The following is an 18,516-nucleotide window of genomic DNA, read 5'->3' on the forward strand; positions in this document are numbered from 1 at the left end:
GTGACATCATCAGCAGTGGATTGCGGGTGCGCGATTTATAGTTAGTGCAACTAACTATATATGGAATTTCAATGGTTTTGTGTGAGTAAAATAAGGTTTTGTAAATGCGAATTCCTAACTATATATGGTCTATAACCTATGGTTTTTCAGTGAATATATATATATATATATATATATATATATATATATATATATATATATATATATGTGTATACACACACACACACATTTCCTTTGTACTTATTCTGAAACATAAAGCGAGCTGCTACAATGTTAAATTCCTTGCTTGATAGGAAATTAAGAAATACTATTTTTAGTTTTTGAAAGTATAGTGATATTTAGCATGACAAAATGAAATCTGATGCACAATGATTTCTATCAATACTTGATTGTTTTTTTTCCGCAAATGATCCTGTGATGCTCAGTTTATTATTAGTAACCTAGGCCCATCCTAGGTCTGTTGCACCACAGTTCTCTCTAATTTAAATCTCTCATTTTGTACAGTGCTACGCTGCTTTGGAGGTAGGTTTGCACTTTATAAGCACATCCAAGCATACACTGTGACAACAAAAACAAGGATTTGAAGTGGATCTATAAACAAACATATTAACCCATGCTGGCTTCAATATAAAGGGCACAGGCACCAGTGCTTAATGTAATTCTGGGGAGTCTGCCAGCAAATTAATCTACTTTTGGATACTGTGACAAACACTAGGTGCCAAAATTCTAATTCCCTGACAAATTGCTAGACAGAGCTATGTTAGTGTAGCTATTGTGTTCTGGAAACCATCTAGAAACCTTGCAGTCTGACAGGTGTAAGGTACAAATCAGAGCAAGCGTCACTTAAAAGCCCAAATAAAACGGCAAAAACAATACACAGAAACCTCACTTTTTTAAAATACAGAATCTAGAAAGGAAGTAGTGACCTTTGATTTGGTTTATTGGCCATGTTTGAAACTGCAAAGTACGATAACAAGTATTGGTTGTCCAAATGTGGCATCATTCACTTAAGATAGTAGTTTCTCTTGAGAGGAGCAGATTAATTTTTAGGTCTTGCTTTAGCCAAGACCTAAACATCTGACAAAAAGATAATAAAATTAGTGAAACACACTCTAAAAACCCACAATATTGAAGGGCAGCTGACTAATTTGTGGGACAATTTTAAACAGATAATAAGTCTAAGAAGAGGGGCTTTTACAAATCAAACCCCAAACAACAGAAAACTTGCTGGCATTCTGTGAAATAAAGCCAACAAAGAGGAGACCTGCTGACAATTAAAGAAACAAATTGTAATGATACAAATCGAATTATTACCCGTCTTTTAAGTGTTATTCTTATTTTTGATTGGTTGGTAATTAATCGAACCGGAGCACTCATTATTTCATGATCACAGCTCTGGATGGCATCTGCTTCTATTCGGATCATCTGCCATGTTATCTCCTTAAAAGTCAATACCTTCAAACGGAAAATAATAATTATTAGGTTTCATTAGTTACAGATGCTTAAAATGAAAGAACAATACAAAATAAATTGCTTTTAATTTCAAAACAAAGAAAATGGGAATATTCATTAAAAACAAGCAGTGGCAAAGCAGGCAGGTTTGACCTTGACAAGTGTGAAATGTTATATTTATTAACTTATGCAGAATTATGCAAAAATATATAAAGAAAATAAAAAATTGGCTCAGCAGCCCAGGCAGAATAGCTCTGGCACTGACGTGCACTCTTTCACACATCTTTGATTGTTATCAGGCAGTATGCTGTTACTCTTAAAGCAGGACAACAAACTAATGAAGGGGCTGACCAGCTGCCCCATAAGTGTGATGGTGGTGGGGAGCCCCTCAACCTAACAAGGCCTACTCCACCAGGCTCAAGCTCCTCAATGGCGCCTAGCGGGACAATTAGGGAACCATTAGATAAAGTCAACACCCTACACAAGACTCCCTGAATATAAGTCACACTAGAACCCCAGTAGCCCCTGTAGCACTCAACCTGAAGATGAAGAAAAGGTATTAAACCCAGGCAACATCTTGACCTTAAGTACAGAGGCCTAATATGTCAGAATTAATTCATCACCATCACTAACCTACAATGAGTCAACTACCGCCCTTTGAACAAGGACATTTTAGTTCTTCAACAAAGAACTTAAAAATGACTGACAGAAAGAATTTAATTTGGGAAAAGGGTATATGGGAATAAGAATTAGTCCTACTGAACTCCATTAGAGAAAACACTAACATGCACACATTCCACTTGAAAGAAAATAGTAAAAGATTTACCTCTCCGCGCTGAGGATGTTGTATGCGTGTGAATCGGAGATCACCGTGTTGCCAATTGGCATTTACACTGTATATTCTCAGCTGGGAAAGTTCAAACGAGGCATTGAAGGCTTTTGCACGAATCCGGATAATTATTGAATTAACAGAAAGAGAAATTCCTTCCACTACTTTTTCAGCAAAGCCATATTCACTAGGAAAAGAATGCCGAGTTTCAATTAAATGTTAGTCATCCTAATGGTAATGGCTTAATACGGGTAACAGTTTTGAAGAAAACAAGTATCCGAAATGTAGAATAATCCATGTCTTCATATTCCTTTGTTAAAATACAAAACATTTAAAATTAAATTATTTTCTAGATTCATAAAAGAGCTTTCGAATCGTAAGCTTAAGTTCCATCACCATGTTACATGATACATAATGAATACATTAACAACATTTTTTTTACAAGAGCCACAAACGTTCAAGCAGGAAGTCGGCCACTTGGGAAGATACGTGCAGAACAATGAAAAATGAATGGCACTCCTAATGCAGTAATAATAGGTCTGATTTAGGGCTGGCAAGTGAGACTCAGGAATATGCTCTGGTCCTAGAAGTGTAGACAATTCTCAACATTTCAGGGATTCTCAAGACTTCAATAGTATTACCAGGGAACCACAGCAACCTTAACTTTAAATATGTAGATTGACAATTAGGAGGAACATTCTACTTTGGAAATTCTACCACTAATGTCTATTAGTACATTCATCATTATTTTTGATTGACCACCAGTAAAATATTTTATCTGTGGTCAAGCCACTTCCTTACACATTGACTTTATAAAAATACTTGCACACACTTTTGGAACTTAAGGGTCTACCTTCAAGCACTATTTTGCTCTATAATTGCACATTTTTGCTAAATGTTTTTGTTCTCTGTTAAGTGCCCAGTTTTCCCACCTCCCTTCCCAGCTACCATGTCCACAATATAGGATTAACCCCTATAAGCCATCCAGGATCTGACGCCCTCTTCTACTGGAGAAAAGATAACAGACATTGTCATAGCTTGGTTGCCCGTGCCTTCGGCAGACAAACCAGACCCTACTCTGCCTCGAAGAGAGCTTGAATGAATTCCCTACATGAAAGATGGTGACGTGTGTCATTATTTATGACAAAGTAGGAGCATTCAGCTCAATTTACATCCTCCTCTAGTGTTGTAAGAAATAGTGTGTGACTCATTCAGTCATCCTAGGACACTTGTACCATGGCCAACTCATGCAAGCCAGCAGCTTTTTATAAACAGGCATATTAATGACTTGGCTACAAAGTGGACACCCTTGGACTCAAACTGCTTTTTATACTTTAGAGACTGCAATTATCGCACCGGACTGGCCAGGGTGAGGGATGTAAAAGTGTTTGTGCTTCAGGTTTAGAGAGGACAGGATCTCTCCCGAAGCATCAATAACATAATCCTCTGCAAGGGTTATATTTTAAATAGTCTGAAAGAACAAATCACCTTACTGCAAGACAAGGGATGGGCCTCTAGTTAGCTGAAACGTTTAAAAAATGTTAAATAAGTACAAACCCTGCTACCATTCATTTGTGGGGAGTGGGCAAGTGAAATTCTAGCAGAGAAAATTACAAAAATGTTGCTGGAGGTTGGTTGTATTCTCTCTCTCTATTTATATAGTCTGGCCACAGTCTTTTTATGGCCCCAAGAAAAATTATATATTATCTCTAATATCTATCTGAAATTATCTTTTCTCGCTCCTAAGTGCAGAGCAGAAGATGACCGCAGCATGCCACAGAGCATGGATTCCTAGCACTGCATGGATCTTCGCTGCTCAGATGAGGAAGCTGGGTGAGGCTTCAATGATGCCATTTATGATGAAACTTACATTTTGATATTCTATTAGAGTGAAAACTAACCTGCCATCAGCAAAGTCATGGGTTATAAAAAGGATGCTGACCCTACTTACGCCAAAAATGAAGGATGTGTTTCGAGTCTTCAAATGTTAACTTGTTCAAAGCCCCAAATTGGGTATCACATAATTCATAACCCAAAAATGCCATCTGAAGAACATTTGTTTTAATGGCTCAGTCTTCTAATACATGACGTAGAGATATGTTTATGTTTATGTGCTTGTATAGCGCTTGATTGGCCCTGTGACGTGTGGGCAGGAAGGAACATTATAGTTAAGCCTATGTGGCTATAAACAGCCAGGTCTTAAGACTCCTTCTGAAAAGCTGAAGGTTGAATTGAACTTAAAATGACCAATGTCACCACTGTCAATAAAACTGTCCAAGTGCTAGGGAGCATTGCATCTGAAAGTAGTTAGACTTGTCGCTAGAAGAGATCTAGTTAAAAGGAGCACTCTCAACTCATATGGATGCCATCAAATAAATAATACAAACTATCCATGGCGTAGGTAGCAACCCCAACACCTGGGTCAGTCCTGCAGAACCTCGGCTCCTGAATCACGGTGCAGGTTTTTTTTATCTATTATAGAGTAGTCTATATGGTGAGTGGGAAAGCTCTCTACATGGAGGCACTGACACAGTCACTGCCTACCTCCTGAAGACACTCAACACACACACACACACACACACACACGCACAGATACCCCACCACTCCCTGTGCCACATCATAAAGCCACGCATGTGGTTTAGGAGTCACCTATTACAGTCATCTAAAACGGGAGATATTCAGTTTTGGGGATAATCTGGTTGTATTCTTCCAACAAGCCGCATGAAAGGTCACCTGACGCAGCAAGATATTATGGTGGTCAACAAGAAAACTTGAAATGGGTTGGATGAGCAGAGAAACAAAAAGGGACCAGGGAGTGACAATAACATCAGCCGTGTACGTCAATCTGCCCACTCTAACCAGATTGTCAATCATTCAGCATCATCCCGGATGACCATCGTGCATATATTATGTCATTTGCCATTGCCAATAATTTCTTATGGTCATGTGTGCTACATGGTGACAATGGTATATTTGCCTGTAATATGCTGATGGCCTTCCTACTCGTACGCGGGCCATTATAAACCTGTGCACATTATTTATTGTAGTAATTTTATAAAGGTCTGGCTATTGAAGAAATGCAAATTTGTAACGCACATTAGGCAAATTATCCCTATCTGTCCTAAAGCATGATATCTACCACTCAAAGATGGTGTCAATATTTGAAGATTAATAGAGGTGTAAACTGCAGGCAGAAGTACAAATATGCTGTGAACAATATTGCAAAACTAAAGCAGATTAAACTTGTGCAGTCTGGCTCAAACGTATCCTCTAGCTGAAAGAGCATTCATCTGATAAAAACCTAACCTAAAGTACTCCTAAATCGTACCACACATTCGGCTTGTAACAGTTGTAATCAGGGATAATGCATTAAACGTGTAACTCTATCATCTGAAGGTGTGTAACCAAAGTATCCAGTAGAAACACACCTTAAGAAAAAGATTGCTGTTGTGATGTCACAATGTATAAGGGCAGATATGATGTTATGTTATGTTATTTTTACTTATACCGCGCACAACTGCCCCAGCAAAGGGGCGTCCTGGCGCTTTGACAAGGTAAGCACAACACAACACCGATAAAAAAACAGAAGGGCCACAGAAACAGCATAAGAGCTAAACAAATAAGAAGGTCTTGATGGCACGTCTAAACTGAAGAAGGTCCTCAATAGCCCGGATATGAGGAGGAAGAGAGTTCCACCAATTCGCCGCTAGCACTCGAAAAGAGCGGCCACCTGCTCTACTCAGCCTGAAGTGCGGAACCACAGCCAGATTCTGACCCAAAGATCTGAGTGTTCGCGAGGGTAGATACGGTGTCAGCAGATTCTCCAAAATTTGGGGAGATGTATCCTTGAGGATTTTGAACGCAAGGCAGAGAACCTTGAATTTAATCCTCTGATTTACAGGGAGCCAGTGGAGAGAGTGCAAAGATTTGGAGACCGAGCTCCGCCTAGGTAGACCTATCACTACTCTGGCTGCAGCATTTTGAACTCGCTGCAGCCTGGTAAGTTCTGACTGATTGATCCCAGCTAAAAGCGAGCTGGCATAGTCCAGCCAGGACAACACTGATGCTTGAACCATCAATTGTCTGGTGGGGGCATCAAAAAATGTAAGGATAAGTCTAAGTCCTCTAATAATGCCATAACAAGAGGCCGCCACTTTCTTGGTGTGACAGTTGAAACTGAGGGTTGGGTCAAGCCAGAACCCAAGATTTTTTATCTCCGATTTAGGGGAGGGGGTCACACCTAGTTCAGGAGGCCACCACTTGTCACCCCACAACCCCGCCTGCTTGCCGACCACCATAACCTCTATGGAACAGATGCAGTGTCCAAAATATTTTTAATTCTAGAAAACAAGCATAGATGTGAAAAACGACACAGTCCAGCAAGTACACCCACGCTGGACTATAGTTTGAGATTGATACAAAGTTATTTTCCCCTACACTGCATTAAGGGGAAAATATGGTTTTTCTCTCTTCATCTTCTTTTGTCCAAAATCGGTCCAGGATCCATGTCAAAATTTTTGGTTATCCACAGGATATAAATGTGCATACCGTGAACCTAAATGGATCTAAATTACAGTCATTAGTGATCTTGAAAATCCTTCATGTATCTGGTACTTATGGGCATATGATGCACACCTCCGACTAATCTGATCAACAGTTCAAAGCATAGACTTTGGCCCAGAAGTGAGTAAACTAACACTGTTGCACCACACAATGCATGCGATCACTCAATGCACTAACACAAAGAGCAAGACAACTTCCACAATGTTGTATCCTGAGTTGTAATTGTCTTGACCATATTGGTACACATGCGCTGTAATAGGAAAGCATTTTAATTTGAACTGACCTTTGTCCAGATGCAGTTGCCAGTGGTGAGGGGCCGTTGCGGTCACGCGGTTCTTCGCAGGTGCTCATTTCCATTATTACTTTATCCAAGGACTAGCAAAGCACAAATGACAGACATTGCACAGGTGAATATAAAGGTATACAAGAACGATTTTAAATAAAGATGAAGACATAAATTACAAAACGTTCTGCAAACAAACATGATTTAAAGCAAAATAACCCATACTCCATTATATCCTACTTTGAAATGCACTGGATTCATAACACCTACAAGCTGAGGTATGCTTTGCATCGCAGTAGGTACACACAAAACTTTCTGTAGCTTACTGCATCGTTTATGAATTCAAAGATGATCCTGTGATGGAGAATTTGCAGATATTCATCAGAAAAGTTGGATTTGGCACTACTAACCGGCAATCGAGTACAATAATGTAGAATTGACAGCAGAATGATTAAAATCTGCTGACAAATAAAACATGAGCCAGGAATACATTTATTTTAGTACTCATAGTAGAAAGCTGGGAGCTTGAGTCTGCCAATGAGAATGCCCCCCCTTGTATTTGGGCGGCGGGGGTAGTTTTATATAGTGCGTACTCGACCCGAAGGTAGGTATCGGAGCGCTTTACATGAGCACCAGTTGCGTTACAGACAGACACATTCATTTTGTTAGGGTCTGGGAGATTAAGTGATTTGCACAGAATAACAGGATGTTGAGTGTCCCTGCAGAGACTCGAACCAAGTTTCAGGGCTTCGAGGTCGACCGCTCTAGCCGCTATGCCACATCCTGATAGCTCTATCAACATCTCAGGCCACCAAAGGGAGCTTTTTGAAACTGACCAGCTCCCAGCATCATCCTGGGTAGGCTTCAGGCAAATAGGAAGCGCTGTGGGAGGAGGATTCATCTTAATCACTGTGAAACAGGCATTTGCAATGCAATAGGTCTCGCATTTGTGAGACTTTTTAAAGAAAATTATTTATTGAGAAGCCTCCAGCAGTAATACACAAAACCCCAAATCTGGGGTGCAGCAATATCAACCACACATATAGCGATACAAGCTATTTCTGTGTTAACATAGAAAATTCAAATAATAAGCCCCCCCCCCACCGCTCCCGGCACTTTAAAATAATGTGACATCGTACAATTGTCAGATCCAAAGCCTAGTGAACACACAAGTGATAGCCTGTAAAAAATAGTCTCAAGTTCAGTCATTCCTGGCCAGACACAAAAGCATTTGTGAGACTTTGATGTATTGGAATTGTAAATGACAATGCCTTTTATTTATGTGCTTTGAAAACCTGCAAGGGGATTGCAGGTTTTTAAAACCCATAAATAAAAAAGCATTGTCATTTACAATGCAAATACCTCAAACTCTTGCAAATGCGAGACGTTTGTGGCACTCGCGCTTTTGCTGTAAACATCGTAAGCTAAAGCGCAGGTGCTGCAGCTTACGATGTTTACAGCTAAAGCGTGACTGCCGCGATTGTGACAAAAGTAAGCAAATAGAAAAAAATGGCAGCCACACACTTTTTAGGGCACGCGCCCTGCGTTGCAGAGCGTAGCACTGTCGCGCAGGCGAGAGCCCTTTTGTCCGGGGTTTGAAAACGGACCCTGGAATCGCACACGCTCGTGCGTGTGCTTTTCCTTTTGGGTTCTGCTATTGGGCTTTCTTTGCGTGTTTTTTTAAACAGAGCATGCAATAGGCCAAAGGCTGGCGCATTGCTCCGCCCATGGCCTATTGGTGTCTTTACGCACACCAAAGCCCACGTGGTTTCAATTATCGTGCCGCTTGTTTTACTTGGATTACTTTTAGTGTTTGGTTTTTATTTCAATATGGAGCGAGAAACTGAAGCGAGAATTTCAGCCTAGAGATCGCAAGTAGAGAAGCATCTCTCTACAGACGAGATACTTGGATGAAATCCCAATGCGTGGAGGTATTTTTCATAACGACATTCCCTGGACCAGGATTTCCAGGTTTTGTTTCTGCGTAAACATCAAATTACTAGGACACAGTGAAGCTCCCATTTGCACAGAAAGTACACTGCTAAGAGTTCTTTCCTTGTTTGAAACAATCTCTTGACAGTTTTCTTCTGGCGCTGATACTTTTATGTCTGAATGCGACCTCGGTTTATGTTTTCACTCTTCTCCCTGTTTGTGTTGTGAACTCCATCTGCCTGCCCCTTGTCAAATTGTTTGCGCTTTAACCTTGTGAAGACCCCACATACCAGACATGTCACCCTGACGCCCCACCTCCGCCCCCTACAACAACTGCCTGGATAAAAGGCTCGTCAGGAAGGTTACGCGTTGCTTGCACTGTTTGAGTAAGATTAATGAACCATTTAATTTCAACGTTTTAATTTACAATAGGTATAGGACTAAAAGGCTTGTGTGCAATATTCACCGTGACCTACTTGATCCCCATCCATCTCCCTCTGTATCCCCTTCCTGGTCATGTTTGATGGAAAAGCTGCCAACTACTGTGCCGATGTCACCCGCTAAAGAGCTTGGTTTCTTCTTATAAACCCCCAAGGCTTCGCGTGTAGACGCATTGCCTCAATCCCGTTCCTAACAAAGCTGCACCGGAGTCACCCTGCAAAACCAGATTTGTAATGCATGAACGTGTCCCGTAAAGGTTAGCAAAGTATCGTTAGACGTTCTCTATACTTTAGCAGACCTGAGATGGATAAAAAATAAAGCTGGTACTGATAGCAGATTAAAAAGCAACTTGCCTCCTCTTGCATTATAATCAATCAGAGCTTTTCCTTCACTTGACCAGCGCGAACAGTTCTCTGTACTACTGTTGCTACTCGCACCCTCTCTGGGAACTTATCTCATTCGCAAACTACATTCTGTAAAATGCACTTCTTTTTTGTGTGCAATGCACGCGTTTTAGCTCAGTTTATCCTGGTTCTTGTTGAAGAGGGAACTATTGATTACTTGGTATTTTCTCTACTTCAAATTATATTTCATTACAAGATTAAATAGGACTGTAGTGTCCCGGATCTGTATTATAATAAATTGTGGGGGCGTGGCTACGCGCGCAGCGAGACTGGCTGCTCCCTAACAGAGCTCCGGCGAGAGCCCGCACCTAGGGGGTCATTTCTCCGTGCAAAACCCCGCCTGGCCGGCCCACACTCGCAGCGAGTGACCAGTGGGCACTACCAAAGCATCGGACCGAAGCTCACGGTCCATCGAGCTCCGGAACCGCACCGGCACAAACGCGGCCATCGCAGCCGGAGGAGTGAACGCGGGCTCGGCGGGGCCCGGCAGGCGAACCCGGTGTCGGAACCGGAAGTGAGGGCCGCGCGGAAGGGGCGCCCGGGAGAAGCGGACTGAGGCGACGGCGCTGGGTCCCACCACAGCGCATCGGCCCTAGGCGGACCACGAAGGGCAGAGACGACCCGGCTGGCCATGACCCGGGAAAAGTGAGGAGGCACGGCGCTAGGGGACTGAGACCGCCCGCTGGACTCCTGAAGCCGAGACAGACACGAGGACGTGCCCACCCCCCTCCCGGCCTGCAGCGGGGGGACGGAGCACTACTGGGGGAAGCGGACCCGGGATCGGGCCCCCGACGACGCCTGCTGCGACCCTAGACGGTGAGTGCTGCGCAGCGAGGAGCACAGGGCGCAACACCTGCCTGGCTCACCCGGCGCCAAGAACTACCAGGCAGCCAAGAGACACTCCCAGGGCGCCCAGCGGGCCGCATCCAGAGACACGAGGTGGCAGAGGGGCAGCGCCGGTGAGGGCCACTGCCCAGCCAAAAAGCTCCGCTGCTGACCACGTGCGCAGACCTGAGGAGAGTGCCGGCTGGGGAGAGCGCCAAGGGGAGACACAGCCTGACACTCACGTCACCAATGCCAGCTGCTGGATACTGACGGACCCCGGCACCCAAGAAACCCCGATTAAGTCCGACTGCCCGGGCCGCCCGCCGCAGCCACGGAGAGCCGGGCACACAGAACCATAGAGACTGCTGGGAGAGTAGGACATCGTGGGGTGACGCTGCCAACCGCACGCAGCCCATAACTCCGGAGCCCTTGGAAACACGGCGCCACTGGACACCCGAAGAAACAGGGGGTAGGCGTGGAGCTCAGAACATGACCAGCAGCGGGAGGGGTACAACATAGCCCATTACCAGAGTCCTGAATGGGATAACGGCTGCCACCGACGCAAGCGGCGCTTAGGACGGGGCGACCGCACAGGAGGCTCAGAGGTGACAGACACCTGCCCTGGAAACGCCACGAAAACACGGACCACCACCCCACCCGGATGTCTGGAGGTGCCGGGAAGCGCACAGGACAGGGGAGCACGTCCCAAAAGGGCAAAATGGACAAGCCGCAGAAACAAACGGACGCAGATCCGGTAACGGCCAGGCTGGACTCGGTACTGGCGGCCATGGAGCGCCTGGAAAGTTCCATCCAGTCCACCCGGACATCCCTGGAGGCGAAAATAGACGGAGTCGCAATAGATCTCACACACCTGAAAGAGGACCATAAGAAACTGGCCGAACGCACCAAAACCCTGGAAACCGCAGTGACGGCCATAGACCCTCGAGTCGCCCAATCGGACAAACATATTAAGGACCTCCTCAACAGAGTGGAATTCCTAGAGGACAGGGCAGAGGATGCAGAAGGGAGGGCGAGACGCAACAACGTCCGCATAGTAGGTTTGCCAGAACAATGGGAAGGCAAGGATCCGACCGCCCACGTGGAGGAATGGCTACGAACCCTGTTACCCGAAGGCACCCTCTCGCCATATTTCGTGGTGGAACGGGCGCATAGAGTCCCGACCAGGCCGCTCCACACAGGCTCAAACCCACGCCCTTTTCGGATCCGAATCCTGAACTATAGGGACCGGGACACTGTACTAAGAGAAACCCGAAAACTGGGCACCATCCAAGTTGAAAACGCGAACATAATGTTTTTCCCAGACTATACAATCCAGGTGCAACGCCAGAGGCAATCGTTCCTAATGGTAAAGCGGAGGCTACGCCAACTGGGGCTTACATATTCCCTCCTTTTCCCAGCGAAGCTCAGGGTGATAGCGAACGAGAAGACACACTTCTTTGACTCCTCGGAAGACGTGGAGGCCTGGCTAGACAACGGGACGGACAAGAGCACGGGGAGGTCCGGAAATCCGGACAGGCCCAGGAGAAACAGAAGACCCAAGAGGAGACGTGGCGCCAGGTCACCCTCCCCCGCGGCCAGCGGCACCCAACATAGCGCGAGCCCACCGGAAGAAGACATACGCAGAGAACAACAGGAGGCCTTGCGGATGGTCTCGGAACTCAGCGGCTCCCAGACACGGCGTTCCCCGCCTGCCGCCAGTCCTAGAACATCGCCGAGTGAAGATGAGGCGATATATGGTCTCCCGGATTCGCAACTCTCAGGTGGGCTGCCAGACATCACCCCACAAACGTCGGATTTGTACGGCTGAAGTAGTGCCGTAACATGGGGCTATCGGCGAGGGAAGCATCGGCAAGGCGCTGCCCGATGGCAACGGACACCGAACCCGCAGTACGTCATGGTGATGTCACACTGGCAATTATCAACTGCGGGGCAGACGCCCCAAGGAACCCTCACCACGGGGGCCACCACCACTTTGCAGGGTCCCCATGGGAGGGCGGAGGTTACCGACTACAAGCTTGACCAGAGCAGTGGCCCCGTGTCTTTACAAATGTACTGTTTGATAGCCGATGGACCGGCCGGGTGGCCACACAGACTAACGAACACAACCCCCTGGGAGGGCGCTCACGCCTTCATGCTCAACAGATGCACACTGGCTGCTTGGACTGCGTGATGTATAGCAACCCCCCGGAATGGTTTGTTCGCACTTTTTGTAGAATGTTTGGACGGCTGCCCGTTTGGCAACCGACCCGATGGAGTTACCCCCAGTTAATGTTCACCCCCCTTCTCCCTATTGTGAAACGCTGCATACATGGCTCGCAGGGGTGCTCGCTGAACTATTCTAAGGGCTGCTCGGACAAAGGAGGTGATACTCTGACACTGGAAGCCGGAGGGCCTAATGGGAGGGTGCCTGGAGTGAGGGAGGGTACGGGTGGGACTGCCTTGTTGAATGTTAATGGCTGAAGTCAAAATGTGTACCTGGAATGTGCGCGGAATACACACACCCGCGCGCAGGTACATGATATATTCGTACCTGAAGAGACACAAGGTACAGATAGCGCTCCTACAGGAGACTCACCTAACAACACCAGAGGTACACACCCTGCGCAGGCGATGGCGAGGTCAGATCTATGCCACTGGGTTCTCCTCTTACGCCAGGGGGGCACTGATATGGGTGCGACCAGGGCTCCCGTTTGAAGTTGAGGACTCACACATAGACAAGGAAGGGAGGCTGGTGGCAGTGAAGGGGCGCCTGGACGGACGCCCGCTGGTGGTGGCGTCACTATATGCCCCTAACACAGACCAACAGAGGTTCCTGGAAATGGTGTCCACAACCCTGGCGCACTGGCACGGGATCCCCTGGATATTGGGGGGGGACTACAATAGCGTATTAGATACCACACTGGACCGCTCATTCCCACCTCTACCCGGCGCACCAGTGGTGGGTGCCATGAAAGCTCTTATAGCCTGGGCCTCACACTGGAACCTGCATGATGTGTGGCGCCACCGGAACCCAACGACCAGGATATACTCGTACTACTCAGGAGCTCATACCCTGCACACCCGGTTAGATAGATTCATGCTCACAGATGATCTGCTCCCACTGGCGACGGAGGCGCTATACATGGGTAGGACACACTCCGACCATAACCCACATATGCTGACGATCTCCTGGGCACACACACGCCCCCCAGTCCCCAACTGGAGGCTGCAGCCGGACCTCCTGCTAGACGCACCTTTCCGGGACTCACTGTTCGCACACATTGTACACTACTTCGAGGATAATGCAGGCACGGCCACCTCTCTGCAGATGGAATGGGAGGCGTTCAAGGTGGTCATAAGGGGACAATGCTTGGGCACGCAGGGGAACCTCAAACGCCAGGTGGAGAGGGACCTACACAGGGTGGAGGAGGAACTGAGTAGACACGAGCGGGACTCGGTGGGAGGACACATAACTGGGCTTCACAAAGCGCAGGCGGCCCACGAAAAACTACTGGAGAGGCTCAGATGTCTGAACTTCGCGGCTCACGCGGCGCGCACACACGACAGGGGGGACAAGCCCGGCAAGCTGCTGTCGTGGCTCATCGCCAGAGAAGATCGGACGCAGCCAGTCACAAAAGTACTAGGCGCGAATGGAGTGCCCTTACACACACAGTCAGAGATACACGGAGCGTTCACCGCACACTACAAAGCACTATATCGCTCTTGCCTACCCACGCCCGCCCCAGACACGGAGGAGTATCTTAATCAGATACTGCTGCCGACACTCACCGATGCCCAACGCACTGTCCTGACGGCACCCATAGCTCCTGAGGAGCTCCGGGAAGTCATAGCGGCGCTCTCCAACGGAAAGTCCCCCGGCCCAGACGGACTCCCAGCGGAGTTTTATAAAGCATACCAAGACCTCCTGGTCCCTGAACTCGTAAAGATGTATGAGACAGCACTGGACGACTCCTCCCTGCCCCCGTCTCTGAGTGAGGCTACACTGGTCTCCCTACTGAAACCGGGTAAGGACGGGGCACTCATGGGCTCATATAGGCCCCTTGCCCTCTTAAACACGGACTACAAAATACTAGCATCTATGCTAGCGAGGAGACTGGCCCAATACACACCTACCCTGGTCCACCCTGACCAGAACGGGTTCGTACCCACACGCAGCACATCACATAACATCCGCCGGCTATTCAGAGTGCAGGAGTACGCGAGAGGCCCTTGGCCACTATCAGGTTGCATAGTATTGGACCTGGAAAAGGCATTCGACTCGGTGGAGTGGCCGTTTCTTAGGGCGGTTATGCAAAAGTTTGACCTGGGAGACACTTTTCTGGACATGGTGGGTCTCCTATATCAAACGCCAACAGTTCGGGTCCGGATGGGGGGCCTGCTATCGGAGGCCATACAGGTGAGGCGGGGCACGCGGCAAGGCTGCCCGTTATCACCTCTACTCTTCTCGTTGGCCATGGAGCCACTGGCGGAGATACTGCGGATGCAAGGCGCCGAGTGGGGCATCCCGTTGATAGATGGGGTACACGCGGTTTCCCTTTATGCCGACGACCTACTCCTCTACGTCAGGGACCTAACACGGATACCGCCGGGACTAACCGGCGCCCTCCGCGACTTCACAACGCATTCGGGACTGAGGGTCAACTGGGGTAAATCTGGGGTCTTCCCCTTTCACCCGGAAATGCAGGAAAGCGCGGTGCAACTAGGGGACACGACACTGACATGGTACGCCGGCACTTTTAAGTATCTGGGCATCCACATATATAGAAACACAGCAGACATACTGGATGGCAACCTGATTAGAGCCATAAACTCCTTGCGGGCCCAGATCCAATTTTGGGGCACGCTCCCGCTCAATGTCCCGGCCAGAATCACCCTGACTAAAATGATAGTCCTGCCTAGACTACTGTACTATTTTTCGAATATACCGGTGTATGTCCCGGCTCGGGTCTTTAGAGACTTGGAGACACTTATGCGAACCCTGATCTGGAATGTGGGGAGACCGAGGGTGGCACTGAAGAAACTGTATGCCCCGACGGCCTCGGGGGGACTCGCGGTCCCGAATCAAGAGCATTACTACCTTGCCGCGCAACTCCAGTGGGTGGTGGCCTGGCTTGCGGGTAGGAACCTGAATGACACGGCCTCGACAGTCCCAGCCCTGACACATGCAGAAGCCCTCGCACTATTCCACCCACTCAGAGGAGCGGCACGCGAGACGCAGCTACACCTAGCGGTGGCACTGAGATGCTACAGGCGTGCACTGCGATTGACCAGGGAAACTGCCCCCTACGCACCAGCCCTGCCGCTAGAGGGACTGCCAAGGCCTGGGGGAGTAGTGACAGCAGCACACCTACATGACTGGGCGCAAGTGGGGCTTGAGACACTGGCGGACTTGTATGACGACAGGGCCATGGTACGGTTCGAGGGGCTGGTGGAGAATCCGGGGCTGCCAGCGGGACAATTCCTGATGCATGCATCAATGATGCGAGTCCTCACGGAACACTGGGGCGATATGTCCGTGGAACCCGAGACCCACCTCCTGTTACAATACCTGCACGTAATGGGGGCAGGGTCACACGTTGTGCACTGGCTAACGCAGGCACTGAGGTCCCACACAACGGCCTCCCTTCAGTCGCTCAGGGATAGATGGACCACTGACAGGGGGAGGGACTGGTCGGATAAAGAATGGGAAAGGATCCTAGAGGGGCCGCAACACGTCCCCCGCAACTCGAGATTCAAAATCATACAGTTCTATATCATGCATAGGGCATACTTGTCCCCGGACAAGGTTAACCGCTACTTTGGTTTGAATACCTCCAAATGCCCGCGATGCGCGCTCCTAGACGCGGATCTCCTGCATATGCTGTGGGCATGTCCCAAGCTCCGGACGTACTGGCACGCTGTTACCGCGCTGTTGACAAAAGGGACTGCGCTGGGCCAACGACACGACTGGGACACCTGTGTACTGGGCCTTCTAACCAGGACCAAACATAACAAAGCACATATGAGGTTCTGGGATCTGGGGCTGATAACCGCCAAGAGACTCATAACCCGCCACTGGAAGGCCGTGGAACCGCCCCTGCCGAAACATTGGTGCGCCTCTCTCATCTACTGGGCAACCGCAGAAGGCACGGTGCTATGTAGGGAGGAAACAGCGGGGCGGAGGGCCATACCGATAGCTCAGGTATGGGAGGGCTTCCTGAGAGCATTCACCAGAGCTTGCCATGATAAAGGGATATTGTAAGGAGATAGCTCCTCCCCAGTGGACAAGGGGGGGTCAGGCCCAAATCACAGACTGAGTGCGAGAGAGGGGAGTATCGGGAGCCACACATATATATGGACATGAAATACCACCCCAGCGACCCACTGCCCACCCACACGACCTACCCCCCCCCCCCCCCACACTGATCAGCGGAGCCCACATATACCCTCGACCCCACAGGTGCGCCCACACCCGAGACCCAGAGCCACTACACACCGTCGATGCCTTCTCCCCCGAGCACACCCAGGGCCAGCACCCCGCAAGTCTACCACACCCGAAGATGCCTAGGTAGAACCAATACTGCAGCACCCCCCCCCCCCCCCTTTACTCCGAGATCGGACTCTTCACACCCTCACCTACTCTCCTGTTTTCCCCAGTTTGAATTGGTGGTGTTACCGGCACAGGACACCCCCCAGTTGTCTACGCCGGACCTACCTCTCCCACCTACACCTCTCACTTTCGACACACGGCGACGACACACAGGAGTGCAGCTCACATGCAAGCCATGACTGCAAACTTCTGCCTCACGGAGGCGGACTACTAAACCTCCTAGCCGGCCACGGTACATGTGCAGGTTGCTTGGAGCCGGGCCCGGCTGGTTATTCACACTACTGAGAGACAACTTGCTATGTCACCAACCAGTGGGTCGCGAGCACCGGGGGCGCGGCTGGCCATCAGGCTGCCCGCCCTGACGGGTGAGGTCTGACACCATAGTAAGGCGAACAGAGCGCATTACACTGTATAGAAGCAATGGAGCGAATGATTTGGTGAATGTAGGGACCGCCCCAAGATAACGGATGGTGTTTATTAACAGTGAGTGCATTTCTTGGTTTTCTAAAGTCGCCAACGTTCACATTGATGATGTAAGAACTATTCCAATTGTTGTTTCCTCTTTGATTTAAGCGCACAAGAAACGTAATTGTATGCCACGTGTACCAATAAAACAGATTTAAAAAAAAAAAATTATAATAAATTGTGATGTTTCTTTAGTAAGAATATGCTAGTTTCCTTTGGACAAAGGAACATTTGTTTGAGCCCTCCCGTTTATTAACTGAAATTGACTACATTTAAAGGTACTGCCTATAAGCAAACGGGCGTTTCCTCATTTACCTCTTGGATATTTTTTTACCTAATAAAAGCCAACTTTTCACCCTCTCCACCAACCACTTTCAAGTTAAGGTTTTTTCTTCTAAGGGGAAATCCATGTTTTTAGAAGAGTACGCTACTTCCTAATAAAGTAAATGTCCATGTGGGATTTTTTTCCTAATGGAAAATAGTTGCTTAAATATAAATGTACTGTTTACTTTGAAGGTAAAGGGCCCTGCAGTCTTTTAACATGATGTGCCTTTCTCTTAAGGGAAGTAGCTGCTTTTAGAAGAATAGCCTATCTCTTGTTAGAGAACAGTCTTTGTCGACGTCAGTGTAGTTGATTTTTCTCTGTGGAATGGTATTGGGTCCGGCTTGAGCAACAAACCAAACCTTAATAATAAAGTCCAGGTATTTAAAT

General features: G+C 48.0%; 1 protein-coding gene across 1 annotated transcript in view; it reads right to left on the reverse strand.

The window, feature by feature from the left end:
• Positions 1-18,516, reverse strand: part of BLTP3B (bridge-like lipid transfer protein family member 3B) — a 349,381-nt gene that overhangs the window by 229,591 nt on the left and 101,274 nt on the right. Inside the window, exons 4-6 of the mRNA XM_086918075.1 lie at positions 7,128-7,219; positions 2,279-2,468; positions 1,315-1,455 (exon numbers count right to left, since the gene is read on the reverse strand). Of these exons, the coding sequence (XP_086774201.1) occupies positions 1,315-1,455; positions 2,279-2,468; positions 7,128-7,219 (423 nt within the window). The remainder of the gene's footprint in view (positions 1-1,314; positions 1,456-2,278; positions 2,469-7,127; positions 7,220-18,516) is intronic.

This window comes from Lissotriton vulgaris, chromosome 1_1 (genome assembly GCF_964263255.1).
Source record: "Lissotriton vulgaris chromosome 1_1, aLisVul1.2, whole genome shotgun sequence".
In the NCBI taxonomy this organism is placed as follows: domain Eukaryota; kingdom Metazoa; phylum Chordata; class Amphibia; order Caudata; family Salamandridae; genus Lissotriton; species Lissotriton vulgaris.